Source organism: Python bivittatus, unplaced genomic scaffold, assembly GCF_059951505.1.
Source record: "Python bivittatus isolate LINGU-HERP-01145 unplaced genomic scaffold, Pbiv_v1 ctg000850_np1212, whole genome shotgun sequence".
Lineage (NCBI taxonomy): Eukaryota > Metazoa > Chordata > Lepidosauria > Squamata > Pythonidae > Python > Python bivittatus.
Genome location: NW_028277112.1, coordinates 25,725,423 through 25,753,005, shown reverse-complemented (window position 1 = coordinate 25,753,005; position 27,583 = coordinate 25,725,423). Strand labels below are relative to the sequence as shown.

General features: G+C 33.9%; 1 protein-coding gene across 1 annotated transcript; it reads right to left on the bottom strand.

Annotated features, from left to right (window-relative positions):
* Positions 1–455: 455 nt before the first annotated feature.
* On the bottom strand, positions 456–27,583 carry SNX2 (sorting nexin 2). The gene is made up of 15 exons (XM_007420559.4): positions 27,407–27,583; positions 23,535–23,652; positions 20,678–20,841; positions 17,767–17,833; positions 17,516–17,559; positions 17,284–17,425; positions 13,461–13,539; positions 9,210–9,285; positions 7,820–7,933; positions 7,497–7,590; positions 5,180–5,385; positions 4,402–4,545; positions 1,991–2,071; positions 1,800–1,871; positions 456–928 (listed from the first exon to the last, which is right to left on the bottom strand). Exons 1-15 carry the CDS (start codon positions 27,512–27,514, stop codon positions 878–880), a joined length of 1,560 nt encoding a protein of 519 aa, XP_007420621.1. The 5' UTR covers positions 27,515–27,583; the 3' UTR covers positions 456–877.

Genomic DNA, 27,583 nt, shown 5'->3' with positions numbered 1-27,583 from the left:
CAATCTGGCCCCTCAGATTTTTACAGAATAGAATAAGAAACAATTTTCAGCATCTCCCCTCTTCTTTTCAGCCCACTGCAAATCTGTTTTTAAAAACATGGAATCCTTTAGAATAACATATGAAGCTAAGTAGAAGAATGTTGGGTCCTTCAGCAGCATTCTCTGAGTCTTCATTGGATCAAGGATCCTTTTGTTACTACAATGATACAAATTTGATACAATCTGAACAAACTGATTTTTAAACTGTAATAGTTTCATGGTTCGGTGTCCAAAATCTTTGTTAAGACCATTTCCCTAAAATAAAAGATATTCAAGTGCAGTGGGTTAATTGTGAACACACTTTTTGACTGAATAGTGTTAAAAATGCATAAAACTGATAGAACTATTAAATACTGATTATTTCACCAGGATTTATAGTTCATAGTCAACTGAATGAAGAACAGAATGAACACAGGTGATGATTAATGTTGCACAAGATACATCCCTTTATTACTGTAATCACAAAATCTTGATTTATTTACAGGAATGTGTATGTGAACATTAATAAATGCATTTTGTTTCATAAAGATCAAGTAGACAGAACTTATAGTAAAGAACAAAAATAACGTTCTGGCCTTGCATTGCACATCTTAGTGCAAGTATTAAGACACAATAGTGTTCAATTCGCAAGTATTGCAGAATGTCATGCCACAGTCCACTTCAAAGAGGGTCAGGACATGCAGCAGTTAATAAGATGCTATAGTATATAAAAAGCCACATGTTAAATTCATAAAATATACAGTGGTTTATTTGGATGATTTTAAAGTGATTTCACTGTGGAATTTAATTCGACTGGGACAACATCCAAAGAATCTTCATATTGGAAAGAGTCTTCTTTCTAGGCAATGGCTTTGGCTTCAGGTAGGAATGCTTCCCAGTATTTTATCAGCTAAGGAGAAAAAAAAGAAAGAAAGTAGTAATAGCATATCATGTATATACAACTGACATATTTTTTATTGTTTGGATCAGGTAGTTTCCCTGCTTAGTTGCAGAATGAGGTAAGCAATAGTTTGAAGTAGGCTACTTCCTTCATTTCTTTAAGAAAATGAATTCTTACTGAGATCACTGGACCTTGAAGTCAGGGCATGTAACTGAGCCTGTATGTTGGCTATGTTGATTTGTGAGATTAGTCTGTTTTTACCCCAGCTGCTGTTTCTATGTATATTGTTTTTCTGTTTTTTCTGTTTTTCTGTTTTCCTTTAATGTTGTTAGCTGCCCAGAGACATGAATTTGAGATAAATTGAGTGACTGAATGAATAAATAAAATAAATGTTATGTATGAGTGTTTGAAACAAAATTAGAAACTACTCACATTGTAATTTGCCTCATTAATATTACCCATTAATGTTCAATTCATACAACCCAAGCTGTTTTTTACTGAACTGTACCATTTTAATGTTTACTGGTATAAATTAGATATGCAAAAAGCTACTTTGAAGATCAACCATTTCTAAAACAAAAACATTATTCATAGATAGAAAATATTTTATATAAACTTATAAAAACAAATGCAATGTTACTTTGCCTTTGCTTCCCAAAATAAGTTATACAGATATATTATATACAGGATTTCTATCCCTCTAGTGTATTTAATAATTTCAGTCAATGAAAATGTACTTCTATCTATATTAATATGTGTTGGCATCTAAACAATATATATAAGACTATCCAAAATTCTGTTAATGTAAATGTCTAATATATTTATTTCAATAGGCGTAAAACTCTCAAACGTGTTATAGAATATCTGAAAACAATCTTACCTGCTGTTGTGTTTGCACTAATGATTCCAAGTACTTGATTATAACAGTTTTGAAGTCTCTCACACGTTCTTTCTGACAGTAAAACAGAATTAAGGTATTCACTCACTGAACAAGCTTGCCAGACTTTATTTCATCCATTTCATCCATTTAGTAAATATTTTTTTCAAAAAATAGAAAACATATATACGTGCCTCAAATCTTCCTACTTCTTTGCGTATTGTTTTAGAGATTTGTTCAAAATCCCTCTCTCCTTGTTGAACTTTCGTTTCCCACTAAAAGTTAAAAAAAATGCATATAATTTAAATACATATAATACTTAAGCATATAATTAATATTTTTTTAAAAAAAGAATGAATGTAACATAATGGATAGTAATGTAATGTGAATCAAAAGGGTTCTTATTCAGAGTATACCTTCTGTCATACCCATCACATTTGGCATAATAATGCTGACTGAATTACATATTGTTTATTTTTCAGTGAGAAATGGTAGTATATATACCTTCCACCAATATAATACGAAGACTTTCACAGGCAATACTATTCAAATCACATATTCCCTTTCAAAATTAACAGTACATTTGATAGTAATCCTTAAAGGTCCTAGTATAGTTCCAGAAGAGCCATTCACGTAATTTTCAGTAGGGCGACAACTAATAATACAGTGGAACTTCGGTTTACAAACTTAATTCGTTCCGTGACTCTGGTCGCGACCCGAATTGGTCGCAACCCGAAGCAAATTTCCCCATAAGGTTCAATGTAATTACCGTTAATCTGTTCTGGCGTGGAGGACAGGGAGGTGGCTACTGCTTGGAGGGAGAGTCCCCCTCCCTACGACCACGTGTCAGGGGCAGAAAATGGCCGTGGACAATGTGTCAGGGGTGGAAAATGGCCACGGACGTGTCAGGGGCGGAAAAATGGCTGTGGACCATGTGTCAGGGGTGGAAAAATGGCCACGGACTGTGTCACGGGAGGGAAAATGGCCACGTATCCTGTTCGTACCCCGAGGCGGAGTTTGCAAACCGAAGCAAAATTTTGCGGCCGGAGCTGGTCGTAACCCGAAAAGTTCATTAACAGAAGCGTTCGTAACCCGAGGTTCTATAAAATCTGTGTACAGATATTGCTTAAAAGGATTAATTATTCCTAGATTTAGGAACATTTAATATTCACATCAGTCATTCACTTCATCTGCATATTACACTCAACACATACTGTGTGAAATACTTTAACAGAAACTACAGTAGTCTTAGATACCGTAGACCTGTATCTTACATTGTATTAATTTAATATATTAACCAACATCTTTTAACAACTCATATATGAATTAACATAAGGTATTTGGAACTGTTCTCCCTACAAAGATTCTTTCCACTAAACAGAATTTCTGTATAAAATTAAAAATCAATAATCAATTAAATAATATAGTGATTGCAGTGAACATATCAAATTGGCCGTTAAAAGCTTCCAATTCAAATGTTATTATGGAAGAGTTTTCAAACACTTGATACATGGGAAACATGACAAAAACAGTTTAAATCCAAACTCATTTAAAAAGAGAAGTCACTCTGTTAGTTTTAATATCAGATTTAAAAATAGTCTTCAGCGGTATTTACTTATTAAATTTATAAATTGTGTTAATAAAGAACTGATTCTCAGAGGAATTAAAATTTTAGGTATCAGAGATACTTAATTCTACAGTAGCTCAAACCTTAAGCCAAGTCACTTATGAAAAGCAACATATGCTTTACAGAATATATATGTTGGTTTTCTGTGACATGCAACAGTCTGATAATGCAAATGGTAGCCAATTATATGAAACAACATCTAAAATGCTCTCATTAAACAATGACGGGAACAGCAAACTGGCTGTTCTCTCCTTATGCACATTTGAACTACAAGTCTATGCTACTTTTATCCTTAATGGTTGCTGAAACTAGTGGGAAATAGGCAAAAACCACTAGCCCATTCTCAGTGATTTAATCCCTGTCACAACACTGGAATAGTGTATGCTCTCCTGATCATTGAGCACTTTTGTAAAGCTATAAAACCTTCACTGAAGACAATATGCTATTTTGTTAAAAAAGTATATCTAGTATTTCATAAAGAAGAATGTATAGCTGGAGTTGGTTGTTAATGAACATTAAAAATTCTTATTCAGCATAAGAAATAAGAACAGGAGGTGTACGTTATCCTACCTCTTCGATTTCCTTGATGAAGCATGACAGAAAAAAATGCAGAGATTATGATACCTTCCAGCTCTTTTAACATTATATTGATGATATATTATGCTAAACAAGTAAAAATATGTACATGCAGCTGTAAATCTGGCATTTACAAATTTGTGTTTTGGAAATCAGTGTTTCATATAGCAGAATATCAATTGGCCTCAGTCTGAATACTTCAACTTTAAAAAAAAAAAATGTGGCATTCAGTTTGTAAAACACAAATCTGAATATATATTTGTGAAAATGTATGAAATTAGTTATTCTGATAATAATGAAACAAATGATTAAAACAATATTTTAAAAGAAATGCACTAAAGGCAACAAATACAAAGAGCAAAACAGCTTTTTATTGAAAAGGCATTGCATTACAAAATTTACCTCTCTGATTTCATCTTTAGCTTGCTGTAATTTGTCAGGTTTGTTGGCAAGCTGAAGTTTAGCTTCAGCCTCTCGTTTTTTCTGTAACATGACCTGAGCATCTTGCCATTTCTGCCAACATTTCATTCGATGATCAAACACACCCTATAAGCAATGTGGTAAAAATAAGATGAAAGTAAGCCTATTCAAAATCTGACATTACAAGAAAAAAGTTTCTTTTTTACAAAATAATTACAATTAAAAAGAGCTCTAATCATTACTAAGTGCTTAGCTTAATGCCTATAGTTATTCATCTACAAATAACTTGAATCTAAAGTAGGTTAAAATTGCAACTAAAATTAGGCCAAATATCTGATGCGTTCTGTGAACCATTTATCCAGATCTACAAAATTCACTTTTTAGATATAAATACTACATTCTATTATAACACTATTAGCTTCTACATGCTTAAAATTAAAGTACAGGTAGTTCTCGTTTAGCGACCATGATTGGGACTGGCAGCTCTGTTGTTAAGCGTAGTGGTTGCTAAGTGGGAAATCACATGACCACACGGTAATCATGTGACCGTGGGATGCTATGACAGTCATAAATGTGTGATAGTTGCCAAGCAACCGAATTGCGATTACACGACCGCAAGGACACTGCGATGGTCATAAGAGCGAGGGCTGGTCATAAGTCACTTTTTTCAGTGCCACCTTCAAACAGTCGCTAAACAAATGGTCATTAAGCGAGGACTACCTATATATGAAGTTTTGGATAGTTTTAAATGTGGGCTTACTTTTACTGCACCAATAAGACGAATATAGTCACTAAGTAGCTCAGAGAATACATAGAAATCAGCAAAAGCTTGTTCTTGATGCAACTGGTCTATTTTTTCTTCAACTTCAGCAAGCTGAGACAAAGCTCTTGATAGAGCAGTATGGTCTTCTGAGTTCCCTAACATGGCAGCGCTTTTAGCAAAGGCAGCTGTATTGACTGAAAGTTCTGAAACAAAAAACAAACAAACAAAAAACAGTGGAAGCCAACACTTAATCAAAACTCTTGATTATGACTATATGAAAATAATCCAGTGTCATCTAGTGTAACAGGACTTTAAAAAATTATTGCAGAATATTGCTCTGATACAAGAGTTGGAATTAAAGAAAGAGTTGAATCTTTAAAAAGTTTAAAAGAATGCCAGGTTTAAAATAAAATCTGATTTAAAAATTGTTAATTTGTACTTCATCTATATAATCAAATGGCTAAATATATGTCAAACAACAAAATGTATGGGGGATATCCAACTAAATACAAGGTTCATTGTCATTTATACTATTTCATATTGTTTAAATTCATGGACAGTGTGTGTTATGCAAGGCTACTACTTCAAGGAGGCACATGAAGCAATCAGCTTAGTTCCAAACTAGTATGCTTAATTTTTTTTAAAAAAACATAAATCAGTTCTTCATGAATTTTTTTCACTATGTAATTAAATTACTATTTATTCATTTTTAAAAATAATTTTGCTATTTTCCTTTTATTGTTTGCTTTTCTATGTACTTGTGTTTCCATTGTTCTATAATGCAGTCTATTACAGCTTTAAATGTTTACATAGAGTATAATGTTATGGTTAAAAGATTGAGAAATGGCACTGGTTTCAAATAATAAGTATGCAAATATCATGCTTTGGGAAAATGGGACTGAATTAGGAAGTATACTGAAGCACAGATGCAAATAATCATTAATTTATTCTTTGTAAATTACTGAGTTCAGACTTCCCTCTAACTCTTAATCCTTCCTCTCCTTGTGTCAGTGAATTCACAAGCACTTGAGATCAAACCAAAGTCATCTAGTCCAGCATTACTAGCAGTAACATTACTACTGTTAATAATTTGGCTGACCAAAGGTTAATGGGAAACACACAGAAACATCCTTCTCAATTTGCATAGCAACCAGGATTCAGATAGATTATAACTGATTTTGAACTCATCCTATCAATCTTTTACACCAATAGTCAATTCTATTTTTTATCTATTTTTAAGAGATTACAAATTCTGTTACTAAGAATAAGCTATAATCACAAGAACTTTGTATGTTACTCCTGAAATGATAGTATGCATGATACAAAATAATCTTGTGTATTAGTAGAGCTATTTCAGAGTAAAAATCTGTTTGTTACATTACTACAATCTCTGGTAAAGTTTATATAGCAAAGTATTGGGAAATTGCTGCCAATGAAGTAAATGTCAGTAAAACAAATTTAGTTTTGTGTGTTGTAATGCAAAACATATAAGGATTGGATGCTAGTGTAATTTACTATGTCCTAGTAAAAAGACTATATCCTGCACTATAGATTAGATGAGGATCTTCAATACCCAGTCTAGGCTATGGAAGAAAAAATCTGAACATCTTATTGATCTAATACAAAGAGGACAAATGTCAAGAAGAACTCCATTTTCCATCTTACACATATCCCATTGATTGCACTGGAAGATTTATGTACCTGATTTAAGCACCTGATTAGCTCCAACCTTGGTTCACCCCTTTCTATCCATTTCTATGAAATTAGGAAAGACTCCTGCAACTGACAAATTTCCAATTAACTAAGTTTTTTTTTTAAATCTCCCATTTTACTGGTGCTGTACACTGAGGTTCATATAAGAGGTCTTGGGAAAGGATTCTATGCCATATTCCAATCACAGATGTTAAGATTTTGATAGCTACCTTGGCATACAGATTTCATCTTTTACCCTCAAGAATTGTTCATCCAGTTCCTCTTATTTTAAAAATCACTTTCCTTATAAGTGAGCTGCAAATGAAGATATTTAACTAGTTCACTTAATGCAAGATTAATGTATTTATAAACAGAACATTGTTTAATCCCAAGTATTCAGTTACCACACAAATTGAAATTAAGAAACATTAACTGAAAAAACTGGTTTTCCAGTTTCTGAAAATCATCAAGATTTTTGTATGAAATATATACACAGCATAACTCAGCTTTCAGCTAGCTTCCTGTCCTGAAAATATTTAAGGTTTCTGATCAGAAGAGATTTTAAAAACACTTAATTCATAGTTAACTTTTGAAAAAGTAAAAATCTGATTAACATATCTACCTTTTCTGTGACAGACCAAGGCTTCTACACTACCATGAAGTTTCCGAAGTTGCTGATCGAGATTCTCAAATTGTTGTTGCTTTTCCTCAAACCACTGGCAAAACGAAAAAGCAAACCTTTACAATTTATGCTATATTGCAAACTACAATTCCCTTCCTAAGGCAAGAAATTAACTCAGTATAAACAGGTGGTCAACTGATACAATTGAGAATCCAAGCCAATAAGTAAATTAATATCCCATTTTCTACTCCTATGGTTTTAAAATGCAACTGTTGAACCTCATTAATTCATCTCATTATTCAAGTCGAAAAATCAGCTCTTACTGCATCCGATTCATTCATCTTGATCGTCATTTTGTTGACAGCGTCGGCAGCCTTGTTTACCATCCTCAATATTCCTGCTCCACTCAGAGCCTGGGTGTTAACTGCTCTCGGCAGCTGGAATTGAATGACAAATAAGGGCAAACAAACTGGTTAAAAGGCTGGAGGTTTAACTGGGCACCAAAGGGACTGAAAAGGATGTAGTGTTTTCTTCCCCCTCATACATTTCAATATAGTGGAACCTAATTTCTTAAATTTACTACTTTTACATCCTCAGAGGAAAACTTAAAAAAATAGACTTTCAATTTGCTTTTCTTCTGCACCTTTACATTTAGATGGAACACAGAGACCATTTGTCAAAAGTTGTTACACTGCCGCCAAATGCCTTAACTGGCTACTTGTACACCAACAGCAGTGGAGGCTTTTAAGAGCAATACTATGCTATTGCTTCCGTATAACAAATACACTGAGAACTTTTTTTTGGTTCAATATATTTCAAGCACTAATATATAACTAGGATATAATGTATCTTATGTTAATATATGTTATACAAACATTATGAGCTAGTCTGTTTAATCATGTTCCCTAAAGTATGTGAACACTAGCTGTAGCAACCTATTACTAGTAACTACAAACCCTAACTATGCAGATGCACATTTCAGTAGAAGATTTGTTTTTCCCTGCACCCACATATATACAGAGAGAGAGGAGAGAGAGAGTTGGCTGCAGAACTGTTAAAAACACCTAAGTATTATATTAATAGAGTTTATTTATACATTTCACATCAAACACATTTGATTTGTCTGATACACAGAAGTCACATAGGTGATTTCTTTGAACAGCAAGGAAAAGGTTTGGAAAGCTGGATCAAGTTCACAGAGTTAACATAATATGTTAATAATCAGCTAAAGTTCCAGCATTTTCTTTGGTCAAACAACAGCTTCTTAGTCCTTACAGATTCATTTTAGGACACACTGAATTATTTGGAAATCTGTAACATTACCAGGAAAGTTATATCTGCTATATATTAATACAGCCAAAAGAGTTTCTGAAGACATTTTTCTACTTTTAGTGCCAAATTGACAGCACTGGTGACTGAAGTCCTCTATCTGTGGATTAAGTGATTACAAGCTTTTTTTGTTCTTGCAATAGAAGAGTGTAATCCAACACCAACTACTACATTTTGAAACACAGACATAATAGTGTATACAGAGTTAATCAGATTACTTTTCAAATGCCAGCAAGAAAGGAGGGTTTCACTTGTCTTAGCTTTAAATAATGGAAGTTCATTAACAGCACTGAAGTTATAAACAGAACCAGATGTCCACTGTTGATAATTGTTTGGTGTGCGATATGTAAAAGTAAATTAATGGAAAATAGAAGAATTAAATACCTCAGAACTTTCCAAAAACTGTCTTAAATCCGGATCTTGTAACAAGGTTGGATGTTTTACTGTTCGCTGTAGATACCTATAATTTTAAAAGTTAGAGGACATTTAGTGTTCTTGAGAATATTAAAAAAAACATTTGCCATACCCAGAATGCATATATGGCTGCAATGCTGTCAGGGGGAAGATGTGTACTTTAGAATTTGCAATAAAAATAGGTAATTCTAAGATATATAGGACAGTTCAGTCGCAATAGCCTTCAATTTTTTTTGTCTTTCTACTGAAACAACCAATTAAAGATTGATGTTTATGGATACTAGAAACTAAAATGGAGACAAAACTGAGTAAACTGGCTTGTTGGCAAAAGCTAGTTTCCAGTTTACATGTAAAAATAACCAAAGAGCAGAACTATCCCAATGTGTGAAGCTGTTCCTTCTGGAAGGAGCTTAAGAATTCTAATTTTCATGGTCAAGATTCCAAGTGGGATACAATGAGTAGCACTGACTTAGTCACGTCTAACTGAAGCCTTATTAATTTCTGCAGGTCTGCTTTAAGAATTATTAGATTTAGCTGAGAAAAAATTATCATTCCCCCAAAAGGAAAATAGAAAAAAAATGGATGAAATTGCTGCCTCCCACCACTTCAAAAGCTAGTTTTGACTACAGTGATTAGAAGATACTACCACCAGATGTTCTATGTAATTTGAAACCCTGCTGCTGTTCCCCTGCAAGTTCCATCTTTATACAGGCCTCTGTTAAAAAAAGAATGTGTATGCTGACTTCACCATTATTTTCCCTTACTGCTAGGCATTAGCTGGGACATCTGAGCTCACATTCACTAGAACCTGTGTGATCCAGGAATTTAGCGAGAGCCACAGGTAAGAGAATACAACTAGGGCAAATTACTATACACTTTGGAGAAATAAGCCCTGCCATACCAACTGTTTTAGATTTCCCAGCAGAATGCATTTTACTGCCAACATTTATTTATTTAAAAGACTTATATGTCCACCCATCTTAAGAGACACAACTCTGAGTGGCTAACAACAATAGTACAGAACCAAAATATCACAGAAACAATAAAAAAAGAAAAACAATAAAAAAAAAAACCTGGCACCACAACCAATCTCTTCCAATGCAGTCAACACCACCATCTTCAGGCTCTAACCTCACTCTACCCCTGCACTTGGGAGAAGAGCTAGCTCTTTATGGCCTTCTGGAAGGTTAAGATGGTAAGGGCCTGCCAGATCTCTAGGAGAAAGGGTGTTCCACAGGGGAAGGACTGCTACAGAAAAGGCACACTTCCTAGGTCCCACTAGAAGGCAACACTGAAGGGAGGGGACCTGGGGCCTGCCTTTTCTGTAGCAATAGAATAGGCAAATACCCTTTTCATATGTTCTGTTCCGAAGACAGCTGGATACTATCACGTTTTATGTTTTATTACTGTTGTGTTACTTAATTAAAACAATGCTTTCTATTATAGAACATTCCAATTATCAAGAAAATGTATACAATCCATTTATATATTTATATAAAAAGTATATGCTTACTCAGTATAATCCCACAACATTAGTAAGGATTTTAACAGGTCAACTACTATCTTACTGTATGCTTAGTAGCAAGCAATTTACTACAATATTACAAGAATCATATTTCTACACTGTATAGATATATGTCTGTATATAGGCAGACCCACCCATCCACTATAACTGGCCTAGCAAATACAGAAACCAGAATCCATCTTTGACCAATGTATAAGTAATAGTTCTTAAGTTACTAAAGAATACTGTATATCCATGAAGATATCAATCATTTGATATCTTGCATTTTACATTTATGGTGCAAAAATCAGTCCTAATTCCCCCCCCCAAAAAACTGAAACAGAATTTCAAGAAGGCCCCCAATCTATTTTTTTAGCTTTTATTAATATTCTTAGGGTCACACCTATGGGAGAACCACCATCCTCTTACCCTACAGATGCAACACCAACACCATATCTACAAGACTAATCTATTGTTTTTGGATAACTGCTCCTTGTCAAGGAAGGAATTGCCAGAAGTGTAGATAGGTCAATTTTGAATACTTTATTATATAACAGGATCAGGGCATGTGAAAGTTTTTTCAAATACAGGAAAAAAAAGTCATTCAGGCACCATACAGGCATGACATAAGATGGATTATTCCAGCAACATCCTAAAATCATTTAAAAGAGAATCACAATATAGTTGTTCAGTATTAAGAAGCAGGTGGGAAAGCATTTTAAAAATGATCTAGTCTTGAATGTGATCTTCAGGGGAAGCCAAATGTTCTTACTTTGGAAGTTACAATTATACCAGATAATTTCTCAAACAAAAGATCAGTCCTAGAATACTGATATGCCAGTAACCAGCCTTGGAAACAAGCAAGCTTCCATTAAACAACTGCTACATAGGAGCATTTTGGCACATTACGATTTTTCATACTCAGTAATAAAGATAGCATGAAAGAATTCAAAGCCCTGTCTTCCATGAATAAATCACAAAGAAATACTTTCATAGTATACAGAGATTGGCTTAGAAGATTACTGGCCAGACTAGCTGCTTACTGTGAAAGGGAAAAACTGAAGATAAATTATAATAAAACAAAGGTAGCTGTTTTTGGCAAAAATAATATTAAACATTTGTCGGGTGATGCCCAACAAATAGAGCAATGTCCCTCTTTTAAATATCTGGGCATCACCTTTCGTAAGTCCCTTTTATGGAAAGCACACTTATCTACTATCCTGGCAACTTCCCAGTGTACGGTAGGTGCTATTCAGACATTTATTTTATTTTATTTTATTTTATTCTAAAGGAGGGCAATTGGTAGCCCCTGCATTTAAAATATTCCAAGGCAAGGTGATGGCCCAGATGCTGTATGGGGCTGAGATTTGGGGATGGGATGAGAAGGTAATTGCCCAATTGGAAATAGTCCAAAGCAACTTCATAAGGAAGATCTTGGGCCTCCCCCAGGCACTCCTGCTGCCTATTTAAGGATGGAGGTAGGGCTACCTTCCATCGCCGTTAGAATACATTTTGCATTGTTGGGACACTATAAGAAACTAGAAACCCTTCAAGAATTCCATCTTTCCAAATTCTGTTTTCTCTATTACACAGCTGGAAATCAATAGATTAAACTTTTGTCACTTATTCTACAAATGTATTCCCCTCCACCTTTGGGAGAATTTAGATCTTGGAATAGAGAAAATATTAGAGATTGGCTTTTGGAAAGGGATGCTAATAAAGATGCCACTGTAGTACAATCACCCATATTTTCATCTTGGTATCCTAATTATAAAAAAACATAGAAGTCTCTCCCAGTACCTGGTTAACATAACCAGTGCTTCACTGAGAAGGGCTTTAACATCCCTTTGCCTGCAGACCATGCCTCTGCATATATCGAAGGGAGATTTTGTAAACTCACTGTCAAACAATGTCTCTGTCCTTGTGGTGTTGGGTAGTGGAGGACGTTATTCATTATGTCCTCCGCTGCCCCATTTATAATGAGATCAGAGCCAAATTATTAATGGCAGATGAACTCAAGACTCTGACCTTGAAAATTTGAACTATCTTCTTGCAGATGTGTTTCCAACTGCCAGCAACCAAGTTGCTGCTTTTGCTCTGCTGTCATTTAAACTTAAGAAATACTTAAGTTCTTAGTTGTAGCTTTGGCTTTATTTTGTTGTAACCTTTTATATCTAATACATCTTCTATTACTCTATTTTATAATTTTGCTGTTTTATTTTGCTGTTTTATCTACTACTTTCATAGTAGATTCACTTACAGAAGTATTCAAGAATGAAATCTAGAAATTGAAATTGAGATCAATGCAATCTAGCTTTTGAAGTTTTTCAGGGTGCTGTGTTAAAATCTAAGCAATGCTTAAAGCAGACTGAATGTTTAAATGCTGGACTTTGAATTATATTTTATTCTGCTGCAGCAATATCCATTTCTAGCATGCCAAACATCTTTTTTGAGAGAAAAGATACTCTTTGCCTTACATATTTACACACACACACACACACACACACACACACACACTCTCTCTCTCTCTCTATAGGGTAGATTCATACCTAAATATGCCATTTTCATTATATAGACAATTTTCAACTTTAGATTTTATTATGAACTATGTCTTTTACACAGTTCAGCATATAAAATTAAATAGTCTGAGAAGCAAATCAAATTGTATATATATTCCAATACACATTAATTTAATAATACCAGAAGTAATCAATTACCTTTCTAAGGCTGCTCTTCTTTTTTCTACAAATTCTGTAGATGAGGAATCTTCCTTGCCTACTTTTACTTTCGTCATACCTTTGAAGAAAGTGACATAACGTTCATTTCTTAACCTGATGAAATTCTGAACTTTGTCAAGTTCATACCAAAATGTATATTAATCCATTAAGGTCACATATATGGTAACTGCAGTGAGGCTATTATATGCACAAAGATGGAAGACTACAGAACAACAATGGAGGGATGGATTTTGAAAATGGCTGAGTTTGCAGAAATAGCTAAACTGACTTGTTTGATTAAGGAGGGACTACAACTACTTTTATAAAGGACTGGAAACCCTTTATAGACTTTTTGCTGAAAATGGATAAAAATGAACTGATTTCAGGATTTATTAAATGCAATATAATATTATATGCAATTTGGAAGGGTGGAGATGGTAACTGTTATGTTGGTAACTGCTGCAAAGAAGATCAGAAGTCACTTCTTTAGATATCTCTTTTTCTTGCTTTTTTGGTATTCTTCACTTTTGCTTTTACCTTTTTATAATCTTTTTCTATTTCTTCTATATTTCTGTAATTTTTTAAATATTTGTAAAAATCTTCTTTTAATAAAAATTATTCATAAAAAAATTCATTGAGGTCACAAAAAGACATTTTAAATTTACTGTAATTTGAACATCATAATTTACTCTTCCATAAAACTCAGTATGATCTTTCTTGTATGAACTATGATACCATAATTTGGAGGGATTTGGTATGGCCAGTTTTAGATAATTATTTTCCTTCACCTAAACTTCACTGTTTAGATGAAAATGTGAGACAAATAAGAATGTCTTCAGTTTACTTTTTAAGACTTAGTATCCAGTGCAGAAGTTAATATGCTCAGCAATTATTTTTCTTGACACCTACTAGTCTCCATGCCTCACCTGATTTTATTCTTTTAATTAAAAAAAATGAAAAGCTAACATACTGCAAAGCAAAACAGCAGCCTCAATAATTATACACGTTACCAAGAATGCCTCGGAACACATAGGCACTCCTAGAAAATATAAATGGTACTAGCTGCACTCTAGGACTTTGTTTAGAAATTACTTCATTTGCCCCCCAAAAAGACAAAGATAAGCTGAGGTGGGAAGAGTATATTGGAAGATTTAAAAGGTAAATGAGAATTAATTCAAACATTTAACTTCTGGAAAATGGATGTTTTTTTTATTGCTACCCCATACATCACAGACACTTTGGGAGAATATCCATAACATTCTTCCAAAGTTCCAAATGAGCCCACTGATCTAAAAAGGACAGTTTTTGGCTACTATTTTAGCAGCCTATAGAAGAGAGGACAGAGTATAGTGCAACAAAAAAAGCTTATTTCTGTTCTCTTCCACTCACATATAGACTTGAGGAAAAAAATTACAGAAGCATAAAACATGATGATCAGACAGACTGCGCAAAGTAAATCAGCCATTATATTTGCAGTCAGCTGGATAAGTAGCAGTAATGAGTTGTTCTCTAGCCAAAAGACTCCACCTAGCCCTAGCAGTCTAAGCCTAGAATATGATGCTTATTCCAGATAAGCAAAAGTTAAAGTCAGATAAACTTTAAACATGAATAGGGTTTTTCACAGATGCAAAACTTCATTCAGCTACCCCTGTATAGCAGGAATACTAGCACAAACATGAAGATAAATTTACATAGAATATGTTCCCCTTTTGAATATGCAATGAAAAATAAGAGCATTTGAAAGGACATTCCTCAAATCCAAAAGAGAAAAACAGTCACCCACAGCCTAGGGCTGTGCACACTGCAAACACAAATTGGAAAGTGTGCTTTTGGCCCTGGTAGAAATGCAGCACTTTTCTTCTAAGAAATCAATGTGACTCTTAAAATAGCAGCAGCTTTTTTTTCAGACTCAACTCATATTGAAGCTTGAAAAAGAGTCAGGCTGCTTAATGAATAACAGAAATTGCTGTAGTTTTGCAATGTCCAAAGCACTTCTTCCAAATTATTTTTGAAACACGCAACCGTCAGCATGAAACAGCCAGATAACAAAATAAATAAAATACTTTTGTTAGTCAGAATTCTGCTCAAGCTTTTTCAAACCAAGTATTAGTATTCTCAATTATACCAATGCCCCTATTGTTTCTCATTGGTTTATTCCATTTCTCTTGGGAAAGAATTAATGTTCACTATTAGAGATACTGATTCCCTTAATTTTGAACACTGTACCAAAAGACTAAAAGTGTTGCTTCTGCAACTTTACACTCATTATTATCCTATACAAAAATGGGTAAAGTTCCTTCAATTAAGAACAGTTAAGCATCAAAGTTTAATGATCACATTGTGATCATACAACAAGCAAAAACATAACCTTGAGAGGTGCACTCCCTTTCTTTCTAAATATATAATTTCAATTTTGAGGCTGCCCAATTCCACAGTGACTCTGAGGAGCTTATAAATAAAATATTAAGACAAAATACATCAAGAAAAAGACAACTGAGTGGAAGACAAAACCCAAAAGACCAAACAGCAAAACACCAAACCAAAAGGGCTCAACTATCATCCTGACCCAAGGCCTGGGAGAACAACCAGATCTTTACGAGTTATTTTACTTATTACATTTATAACCTGTCATGATTCCACAGAACTGTACTTTACATAAATACAAACATTAAAACAACATGATCCAGTAGGATCCAAAAGACATAAAACATGCAGATAAGTCCCAAACACTTTCTGGAAGAGCTCCAACTGCTGGCAGATGGTGGCTAATCTAACTTCCAGTCATCTTGGTCATGGTTTCCACCTTCATCAAGCAGGAGTTGTGAGTATAGGATGATGCTCAAATTACACACCTACTCCTTCATGGATAGCGCTCCTCCACTGAGATATACTACTGGAGCCACCTGAGTACCTCAACTCTGTCCTGCTAGGATTCAATTTTATCCTGTCCTTTCCTATCCAGACCTTCATAGCCTCCAGACACTGGGACAAGACCTCAGTAGGCTCACCAGTATGGTGCAGGATAGAGATGTAAAGCTGAGTATCATCAGTATACTGATCAGTATATTAATAAAGAATTAACTGAAATAATTTCACTGTCAATATACAAGATTGAAAAAGTAGATAAATGTTCCAAGACCAAGGGAAAGCTAAATAGATAATGGATAATATATTTTGTCATTCAAATAAATTGTACTTTTCTTTCAAAAATATGTTTATTTACTTCTCTTACATATTTCCATTTCCTTCTTATCTTGAAAGCAGGGTTTCATAACCTTTTTGTGCCACGGACCCCTTTGGGAATGTGGTGAAACCTATTGACCCCTTCTCAGAAAACTGTATTTAAATGCCTACAATAAAATATATATTGACTGTAATATAAAGGAAACCTATTATGTTCAAATTCAGTTATCAAAATATTAAAAAACAACAAATATGTAATGTGCTTCTTTATTATTCCATTAATCAATAACAAGACAACCTAAGTTTCAGGTAGAGGTCAGTGAAAATAACATTAACTAATAAAGTAATTATTTTCTTTATTTTCACTAGCCTCTAACCACTAATAAAGTAATCTATTTAGTGGTTAGAGGTTAGTGAAAATAAAGAAAATACTCTTTTCCCATCCAAGTTCACAAACCCTCTGAAATCTAAATACAGACCCCTTGGGGGTCTGTGGATCCAAGATTAAGAACCACTGCTCTAAAAGTAGAATTTGTCAAATAGATGTAAAAATAGATCTATATGATGCTACATAATTTTTACATCAGAGCAATAGTTTCACAATGGAAGATGAATGCTGTTTTTCATTAGCTACACTTACCTACAATACTCTTCTCTGGAGCTGGTGGTACAATGTAACCAACATGCAGATATTTTGATGCTAACTTGCCATACAAACCAAGGAAATCACTGAATCTTCTTTTAACAGAGAATTCATTTTTGTGAAACATAGTTAGGGAAGTCTGAAAAAAAAAGAAAAGGGCATTTTAAAAAGATATATTTATATAGTGCTTAACACTCAACATTTGCTTAATTAGTATGTAACAGGTTACCTTTGTAGTGACTCTGTATGCCATGTAAGCATTCATGCCATCCCCTGTATGGTACATGAATAAATATATTTATTCATACAAATATAAATATATATATATATATTTATTAACAATTTAGAGTAATTTATCTACTAATTATATAATTTATTAATATTAGAGTTTTTATACATGTGAATTAAATGGCTATATAAAAGTTCAGCAGTAAACTAAAATAATATTTATTTAGTTAATATAGCAATTTTCAGACTCACCAACTTTTTCTGGATCTGACACATTAATTTCAATATCAAACACATCACCATTTGCTTCTTCTTCAATCTAGAAAAATACATATAATTAACAAGTACTCTTTCCAAGAATCTAAATTTAACGTCTAGTCACAAACTCTAAAAGATTAAACAAAACACTTTGCATCTGTGTAGTTCAGCAAATATCAGAAGCCCAACCGTAACTCACTAGATTCTCAGTAAGGCAGTCATTTGAGCAGAGAAGATCAGAGAAGATAAAGCACAATGCATCCTATTTACAAAGGATGTTGGAAATACAGTTAATGCTCAGTAACTATGACTGAAAAGTTTTCATACAAAAACAAGCAGGTTATGATCTCTCAGCACAAAAACACTTTTTTTTTTTAGCACTGAGAAAGAATAAAGGCTACCTGGATTTTGATAAAAATCATTCCATCAAATAATCCCAATACTGTACTACTCTTATGACAAGAAATGCAAAAAATATTGCCATCTCTAGAAGTATTTTTTTCTGATCACTACTAAGGATTAGAAATAATTCCACCAGGCAACCTGATGAAGCAGATCTAGGAATACTATAGCAGATACACAGTAAATCCACAGTGAAACTACTAGTCAAAATAAAATCCAATCAGATTTGGCTCTTTTCCTCCAAAGCTCTGTGGTCAGGGATAGACAAGGTTCATGCTTATTTTTTAAAAATGGGTAAGTTAGCCAAAACAGAGTAAGTTATACTGTTTTAACGTTTAGAAAGCCTGAGACACAAAATTGAAGAGCTATTTGATAAGATGAAAGATCTACTCTGGTATTTTCAAGATTTACCATGTGACTATGCACCATCATTTTGTAAACACTACAGTGTGGGGATAAATATATTCAAATTTTTAAAAGCAACCAGGCCACTACATTGGTACTTTTTTTCCCCTTTATAACTCATTTCACAGCCTTTGTTTTCAAGCAATGCCTTTTACAGGTGGTCCTTGCTTAAAAACCACAATAGGGACCAGAACATTGGTCGATAAGTTAGACACCATGTGACTGGACTCGATTTTGACCATTTTATGATGGTTGTTAAATGAATCACTGTGGTCGTTAAGCAAATTACATGGTCATTAAGCGAATTCAGCTTCCCCAACTAACCTTTTTGCCAGAATTCATAATCATGTGATTCACTTAACGACATGATTTGCTTAACAACCATCGTAAAAAGGTAATAAATCATGATCACCTGACTGCAGGGGGTGGTACGATGGTTTCAGACAGTCGTATGTGCGAGTACAGGTCGTAGAGCACTTTTTACAAGGCCATCATAACTGCAAACCATTATTAAATGAATGGTCATTGAGGACTACCTGTATTAGGACCGTGACTTTTCTCATTTATATTTTACACTCTAGATAGAAGAAAGGAGGAGAATGCAGTGTTCAAGGTTTTTTTTTTTAAAATCCTGTGGTATGCACATCCATATCAGAATTGTACATGATCTGTTTTAACCAAAATAATATACTAAAGCCAGGGAAAGAATATTACTCTATAATCTGAAAAAAATCATACTGGAATCCTTTAACTTTTCTCTCTTTTTTTTCTTTTTTGAAGCAACAACTTTATTTCTCAAAGTGGTGAGCCATATATGACTTTCATCCAGAGTGAAATGTTTAGCATTGAAAAGACAAGTACTTTTCCACCTTTCTTGTTAAGACTTTTCTTTGGTCTTCCTTGATTGCCAATAACCTCAATTTTATAGCTGAACTAATCCCATGTCCTTGCTCATATTTTAATGGATTACTAACTAAAATTCTACTCCACCCATATACATCAACTTCCCTGACTGAAAATCAGTATTCAAGGTATGTCATTCTAAAACATCTGTACCAATTTCAAAGAAAACTGGAAATTCATAATACCATGTTTGCAGAAGTCAAGCCAATATAATTACAATCATGTATACGTTTACCATATTAATCAAACAGAAAATGAAGCCCTGTTTTAACAAAGAACTGGTATTACTTTGGTCTTGTACCTAAATAAACTACATTATGAATTGAGAACAAAAGTTATGATGGCAATCAAGAAAATGTACTGATTCATTTTTGAGAAACAGTTACATCATGACTAAACGACATATCTAGGAAAAGAGTATAAGTTAAAAGAAAGCTCATTACTACATAGTTCATAATCACAATCTAAGCAGCTTAATTTGTTAAAAATATTTGCTTGAAGAAAGCCCTACTCACAAAATCTTTATTGAAATATCTCAATTTAAACCAAGATATGGACAAGCCTTGTTGCCACATCCTTCTGTTCTTAGCATACTGCAAAGAGCCCAAAATCCTGGTTGTGTCTGAACTAGGAAATTATGATCAGAATAAACTAGATGTTCCAATCTAGTGAGTGCATAACAGATAATTTCAATTGTTTAAATATATTCTGAGTTCAGTGTACTTACTGAAGTGAGAGGATAAATACAATATAAGGATAGAGAGAACAGATACAATGCTCATGTCTATCTCTGCTTACTTAGTAGACAGAGATATCTCTGAATCAGATCAGGATATTTAGTGGATAATTGCAAAATCACTTAAAGCATTTCAAGTTTTCTTAAGTGGCAAAAGCCATTGTTTGTGTTAAAATCTTTATTCCAATATTCATTAAAAAAGGCTCCAACTACTTATATGCAATTAACAAAAAAGTAAGACAGCATTCATTGCAGAAGTGACCATGACCATAGTTGTGGGAAACCAGTCCCATCATACATAAATTTATCTTAAGAATAAATATCAATTTCTAAAGCAAATTAACTTTCTTTACTCCTAGAGGATTTATTTTATTGTGAACATTGCAAATATATTCACATTTACTTTGATTATAAATTATGTCCCCAGCTTGATAATTGCCCTATTAACTTCATCAATACCTCTTCTCTGCATCTATCAAAATCCACAGGGGCCACTACTGTTTTTGATTCCATTCTTGGTGCTATTAATGTTGTTGGGGTAACAGGAGTGATAGCTGGAGTAGATTCTGAAGAAAGTATTGGTTCCCTTTCTGGACTATCCAAAGAAACTTCTTCTGTAGCTTCTAAATAGAAAAAGAGAGAACCGTTCATGCACTATTCTGAATATATTGATACATGTGTGTACAACGAGAGACACTCATTTTTTGGCAGTATCTTTCATTTACTCCTGTACAGGTCATTGATCCTCAGTATTGTGAAAAGTCTAGAATTCAGAACAAACTTAATTTAAATTATGAATTATATGATTTATATTTGTAACATACTCTTTAGTTACAAGAAACAAACATATCTATTAATGCTAAATTGTGATCAATTGCAAAAGCAATCAGAATGCTATTAAAGGTTGGAAGCTACACTGAATACACTTTTTACTATCATCTATTATCTAGTAGTTTCTGTAAAAGATATATACAAAATACTTTCCTATATCATCGAAAAGTGTTCTGGCTGTGGCCACTGTAAATCCAGTAGGCTTCTAGGGACACACAGATGACACACAGGCAGTTTAATAACGGCTGTTCTTTCTAAAAGCTTCCCTCTCAGCAAAACTTGAGCCATAATTTCAGCCATTATTAGTATAGATTATTAGTATATCCATTTGTTTTTGAATATATACATCTAAATTACGAAGAGATCAGAGAAATGAAAGAGAAAAATATGTATCACAAAGAATTTTATTTTGCTTAAAATGTATATAACCGCATAGTTAAAATAGTTATATTTGTCAAATTGAGTAAATAACAATGTAACATCATAGTTTACTGATGGAATCTCAAAGCACCTTAGATATATTCTACATGTCTTTGGATTCAGTGTATTCCAAGTACCTTATGAACAGTGAGCTGTTTGGATGCTATGTAAGAGAAAAGCTGCTGATCCAATATATTTTTATTTCACTATGGTTACTATAATTATAATCTATCATAATACTATTTTTAAATAAAGTAATAAGTAATGTTAAGCTACTGATACAGGAATGTAACATCAAAATATTTAAAAATACAGGTAGTCCTTGTTTAGTGACTGCCACATTTAGCTTAGCAACTATTCGGTTACAACAGTGATGAAAAAGTAACTTTATGACCAATCCTCACATTTATGACCTTTGCAGGTCTGTAAAGCAAAGGAAAGGTGAAGTAAGATCATAATCAGTCACAGTTTCACTTAGTGACCGCTTTATTTAACAACTGCGTTGTGTGTCCAATTGTGGTCACTAAATGAGAACTACCTATAAAGGGTGAAGCAACCTTAGATTCTTATATTTAATTACCCTTTCTTAAAGCATGTTGTTGATTACTTAGAATTCAGGAGTTATAACATTCTTTTGGCTTGCAGTAGTAAAGTCTCAGCCAAGTTCAGATCAGTTCCTAGTAATTTGATGGACACATCCATATATTGTTGCTAGATAACACTACAGAAATGCTTTGCCACTGCCTTATCCTAGGATTTTTTTTTTTTAATTTGCCAATCTAATCTACAGTCCTGGCATTTTCTGGCCATCTCACATCCAAATACAAACTAGATCCAACACTACTTACCTTTTCAAGATCAGCCAAGATTGTACAGAATTTGCTTTTCACCTAGTCAAAGTTTTTCTGCACTGTTTCTTTTTCAGTGATAAACTGTCATCTTATGAAAAAACACTAAGACTAAACACATGTAACATTTTAGTCAGGTGTGGCTGGGGCAAACTTTTAACATTTTTAAACAAGCATTGACTGTTCATATTTTTAAATAACTGCCCGCCCAACCCTCAAGAAATTCTATATTTGTTCTTGAAATAGTTATTTAGTTTGCTAGAGTTTTCAATCCAAGTTAAGTAATCAGTGTAACTTAATCTAGAAATTAGCATCAAAACTCCCCTAAAAGCAAGAAACTGCAACTGAATACTCATTCAGTTGTATGAGTAGCCAGGTGAACAAACCCCTCAATACTGTATGTAAGCTTGATTATATTCTGCCTTAGGGACAAATTATCACAAAGTTGAAGTACATCATTTGTTTGATCTTGGAGAACAATTGTTGGAGAACTCATACTATGGGGCTCTGAGAAATCTGCTCTCATTGTTTGAATTTTCTTCCATAGCAGCCTAATACATGACAAAGAAAAAAAAAGGGAAGGAAACCCACAGGCTGTAACTTCTGGTCTAAGGAGAACTCAAGTAGTGCCATGCAACTGAATGACCATTTCTTGAACATCATTTACAAAACCATGCCTGTCAGTACACATGCACAAATGAAGCTAATTTAATTAAGCTATGTTCTTTATGCTAAACTACTTCAATTACTGAAACAGTTTCAGTAAAACATGTTCTGCATTATAGTTAAGCCAAGAGAGATTGAACACAGGAATTATGGCTTGCCTTGTTAAACTTAGGTCAAACCATGATTTCTCAAGTTGAAACATAATAGGGAGCTGTTAATATACAAAGAATGAGCTTTTAATCTTTCAATCTCTACTTTGTATATACAAAGAAGGAAGAAAATGGTATATACTAAGGCTAATGAAGGCCTGATCTTGTAACAAGTCATAATTTCACACAGGAGAGATTTATCTGCTTGTTACCCATTTATAATGCTATAGTTATTCAGACCAATTTTATTTAAATGTTAAAAACTGTTCCAATGTATTTTAAAGTAACTGAATGATGATAAAGGATGCAAAACAGGTCACTGAAATTATACATTGTAAAAAGTGTGCAAACTGAAGTTGTTCCAGCAAATAACTGGTTTAAAAAATGTAGAAAGAATATTACCAGCAAAAAGATCTTCCCTATCATCATCTAATAAGATTTCTGTAGGCTTAGGACCATTTGAATTTGTACTGATGTCTTCTGCAGGAAGACTGGCTGGTTCTGGAGATGAAGGGCTTGACTAGAGAAAGAAACAAATAGTTGAGAAACGGTCAGTATTTGTACTATGACTTTTTTTTTAAATAACATTCACAAGCATAGAACTTGAAAAACAGAATACATATATACCCATGTCAGCAATTTCCATTTCCTCAAATTTTTAGGATAACACACTAAGGAACTATTAATCATTAATCATTGTTTAGCAGGATATCTTAGCTAATGTTTTCTCTTTGTGATATTCCACTCTATTCATCATTCATATACACTCAAATGCCAATCTAAAACTTAACTGATATTTGTTAATTTAAATGTAGTAACATTGTTGACTTCTAAAGCTTCTATAATAGGAAATAATTATGACAAAAAGAGGTTGATGTAAGTATATCCAAACTTAAAAGCTTTTAAAACTATAATCGTATGAAGACATAATTAAATTAAATGTCAGTTAATGCAGTTGAACTTCTGGATTCATCTATATAGATTTATCTGTAAATGATTAAACCACTACCACTTAAATTTTTTTAAAAAACTTTAAAGCAAGGCAATGTTTTCTAACTGACTATGCAACAACGCTAACACTGATTATCATTCACATATTTCACAAAGTTAAAAACATTAAAATACACATTGCTAAATGCAGCAAAATAAGTTAAGGGCTGGGCTGCCAATGAGTGAACCATGAAAGGCTAGTAATATAATTTCCTGTGGAACTAGCCCTAGGATGACTCTAGGGTAGAGTCTAAAATATTGGCTATTGTGACCAACATTTTAAATATCAATTGGACAGTATCAAATGAATACATTTTATGGATATAAAGTAAGGTCTGATGGATCAGGCTTGTTTTATTCAACAAGGTTCTAGCAGGATAAGTGAATAACAAAACCTAAGCACCATAGACTCCAAGCAATGATAGTGTTTCTGAATAAAGAGGTTCCCTTTAGTTATTAATCAAAGTAATATACAATAAAAAACAAACAAAAAAAGCCCAGACTCTGGAAGGGTCACTCATTCATTCACTCCAATAAGGAGCGGCTAGGTGCTGTTGGAAATTAGATGACAAATCAGATGGGCAGGATAGTAGAAACAGATCTCCACTGTTTGTATGTCAATGACTCATCCTTATTTATTTATTTAGGCTTAAAAACTGCTTCAACTGCAAACAACTAAAGCTACCTAACTGAAGTTCATGAACATTTTGTGGGTATAGATTCCATTACTGCCCATTCATTTCAGTGTATGAACCCATAGTCTACTGGTAGAGCATTCAGCTTTTGGATAATCAGTGCTGGCACATATAATCGGAAAAAGGAATATAAATATTTAGGGAAAATGGTAGCATTCACATGCAGAAGCAACTATTTTTTCAGTTGATGATTCTAAGGATAAGAGTTAAGTTCGCAGCTTATTCAAGGAAACCAAACTTTGGGCACCAAATACAGTAAGCTGTTTAGATAAAGGACATGTCACAGGACAACAGTAAAAAGCCCCTTATCAGATCGTTTTTGGGGGTGTGCAAGATGTTTTGAATTTTAAATAGGTTGTTTGGACCTCACAGGAAGTGATTCTGAATCTGTTTTGAGTTTGGGATGCTTCCAGTAAGGTTGATCACCTCCTATAAGGTTGTAACAGCTCAAAATGAGGCATTCTGAAGTCAAAATATTTTTCCACACCTGTACTAATTTCCCTGGGGTGATTATAAAATCAGATAGTTTTCCTGGAAACCACATATGGTAGTTTCCCTGGAGAGATTACTGTTGATTTAAATTACATAGAAGGCTCTTAGGCAGCAGAGGATGCATCTGAGCATTTGTGTACGATCTGTCAGAGGAAATAATGTTGAGAGAGGAGAAATTGTTTGATAAGATACTTTCAATGCAACTTTAGTGTAACTCTGCCTTTAGAAGATAATACTTTAATACCCTATGTGATTTCACCAACCCATGCCTGTTAACAGTGCAGGATACAACTACACTGCCTCAACTGTTAAACTGAACCAAATTCAGGGAAAATGATTGTTTTATTTTTTTAAAAATAAATGTTTCATAAGTCTGTGGTTATTTGAACTTTCAATACCTCAATGAAATGAGTAAAATAGGGTTCTTAATCATATCAGAGTATTGTACTATATCCTCTGATAAGCAGCAGCAATCAAGTCCTATAGATGTAGAGATAAAACTTGTGGCAGTAATTTTATTATGTAGCAAAAGTTTTAACCAAAGATCCAAATTTATCTTTCATGCATTGAATTGTTGGGCTCAAAAACTAGTAACTTCTTACCAACTATAATAATTTAGGCTACAATTTAGATACAAAATCAAATACTACAAATATCAAATCTCCTATTTTTTATCACTGTTACTTTCACCTTAACAATCAACTCAATAACCATTGATTTTATTTCACCGCAGATATGAACAAGAGCCACAATTTCTGTTGTTTCAGTCTTGATTTATAGTTTGTTCCAATAAAAAGCTACTTTAGCTGTCAGTTTTATTCACAAAACAAGAGTAAGTTCTAGAGGTCAAACTGCAATGTGTGAGAAATATGAATATCTGTATAATTAGATCTAATACCAACAAATTGTTTCTAGTTGCTCTTTGCTTTATTTCGTGGAGTCATTTTTAACCTGATCAGTTAAAAAGGTAAGAGTACTGAATTCAAATAATTTTTTTTTTCTGAAAGTATATTTCCTTCATCACATACTTTGTCTCTGAAGGCACTCACAGGGAAAAAAATGTTACCACTGACTCAGCATAAAAAACTGGAAGTTAAGGGTAGGAAGCAACAGCTGGCAAAGCATCTATACCTCCTTCCTGTGAGAGAAGGCTTACTATACAACACTTTCATCTATCATATACTGCAAACAGATAGTAAATGTAGGCTATTTACAAATTATATCAAAGTTTTTGATTTACAAATGTTTTATGTGTATGTATGTTATACCTATAAAGATTCACATGAGACTAGGCACAATCAAGCTTCAGTTATTAAATGAATCTAATAGTTGCATTCAAGACACACAAACCAGTGCTTGAACTAACTAAATTTATATCAATGCTGCAAGACATTAGTACCTAATAAGCAAACAAATAAAAGCCTGTATTGAAAAATGCACTGTATATTACCTCTCTTCAACCTATAAGTAACTTTATAGCAAAATCTTCTACATGCCAACTGAAAAGTTAACCCATTGATTTCACTAGGACTAACTCCCAGCCAAATTTCAGAAGTATTTGAACATCTTCCAGTAGCACTTTTAGCAGCCCCCCAAAATAAAGGTTATGAGAGTAAGAGCTGAGAAATATTTGAAATCTAGCAGAATATACATTTTACCCGTAGAAAGCTATTTTACAGACATTTTCTTCATGCAACACTGCAAGGACTCAGTGGCTCGTTTAGACCTCATTCCCCGGGAAAAGCACCCACCACTACATAAACGTTAGCTGTAGTTGAGGAAATCGCTCAGTGGCTACATCCGTGCCTAAAGTGGTGAAGATAACATCGCTTAGTGCTTTAGAAAGTGTCACAGCTGGGAATAACCCAGAGGTGGCTGTACTCGGACTGCGAGCCACAGGCCATGGAGTGGCGGCGAAGGAGGAGGCAGGTGCCACTCGCAGGAGTGAGCCGGGCTTGAGGAAGGGGGGAATTAAGCCAACACCTCTTGGACGGAGGAGGGACAGCTATGCCAAACCTAACGGCTGCTGGTCTGTCAGGAGAATACGGAGTTCAAGAAGGGAGAAAACTGGAGAAACGACGACTAGTACTTCCCTACCTCCAGTGTAGACACGGTGCTGGTAAAAAGGTCCTCCCCATCCTCCAGCTCCTCGAACTCCGTCGGCTTGCTGTCCCCAAAAGGAGGGGGCTCCCTTTCTGTCGCCATCTTTTTTCCCCCCTCTTCTTAGAGGCGCGAGATTTCCGGCAGCTGCAGCCAGTCAGATGACGAGTATTA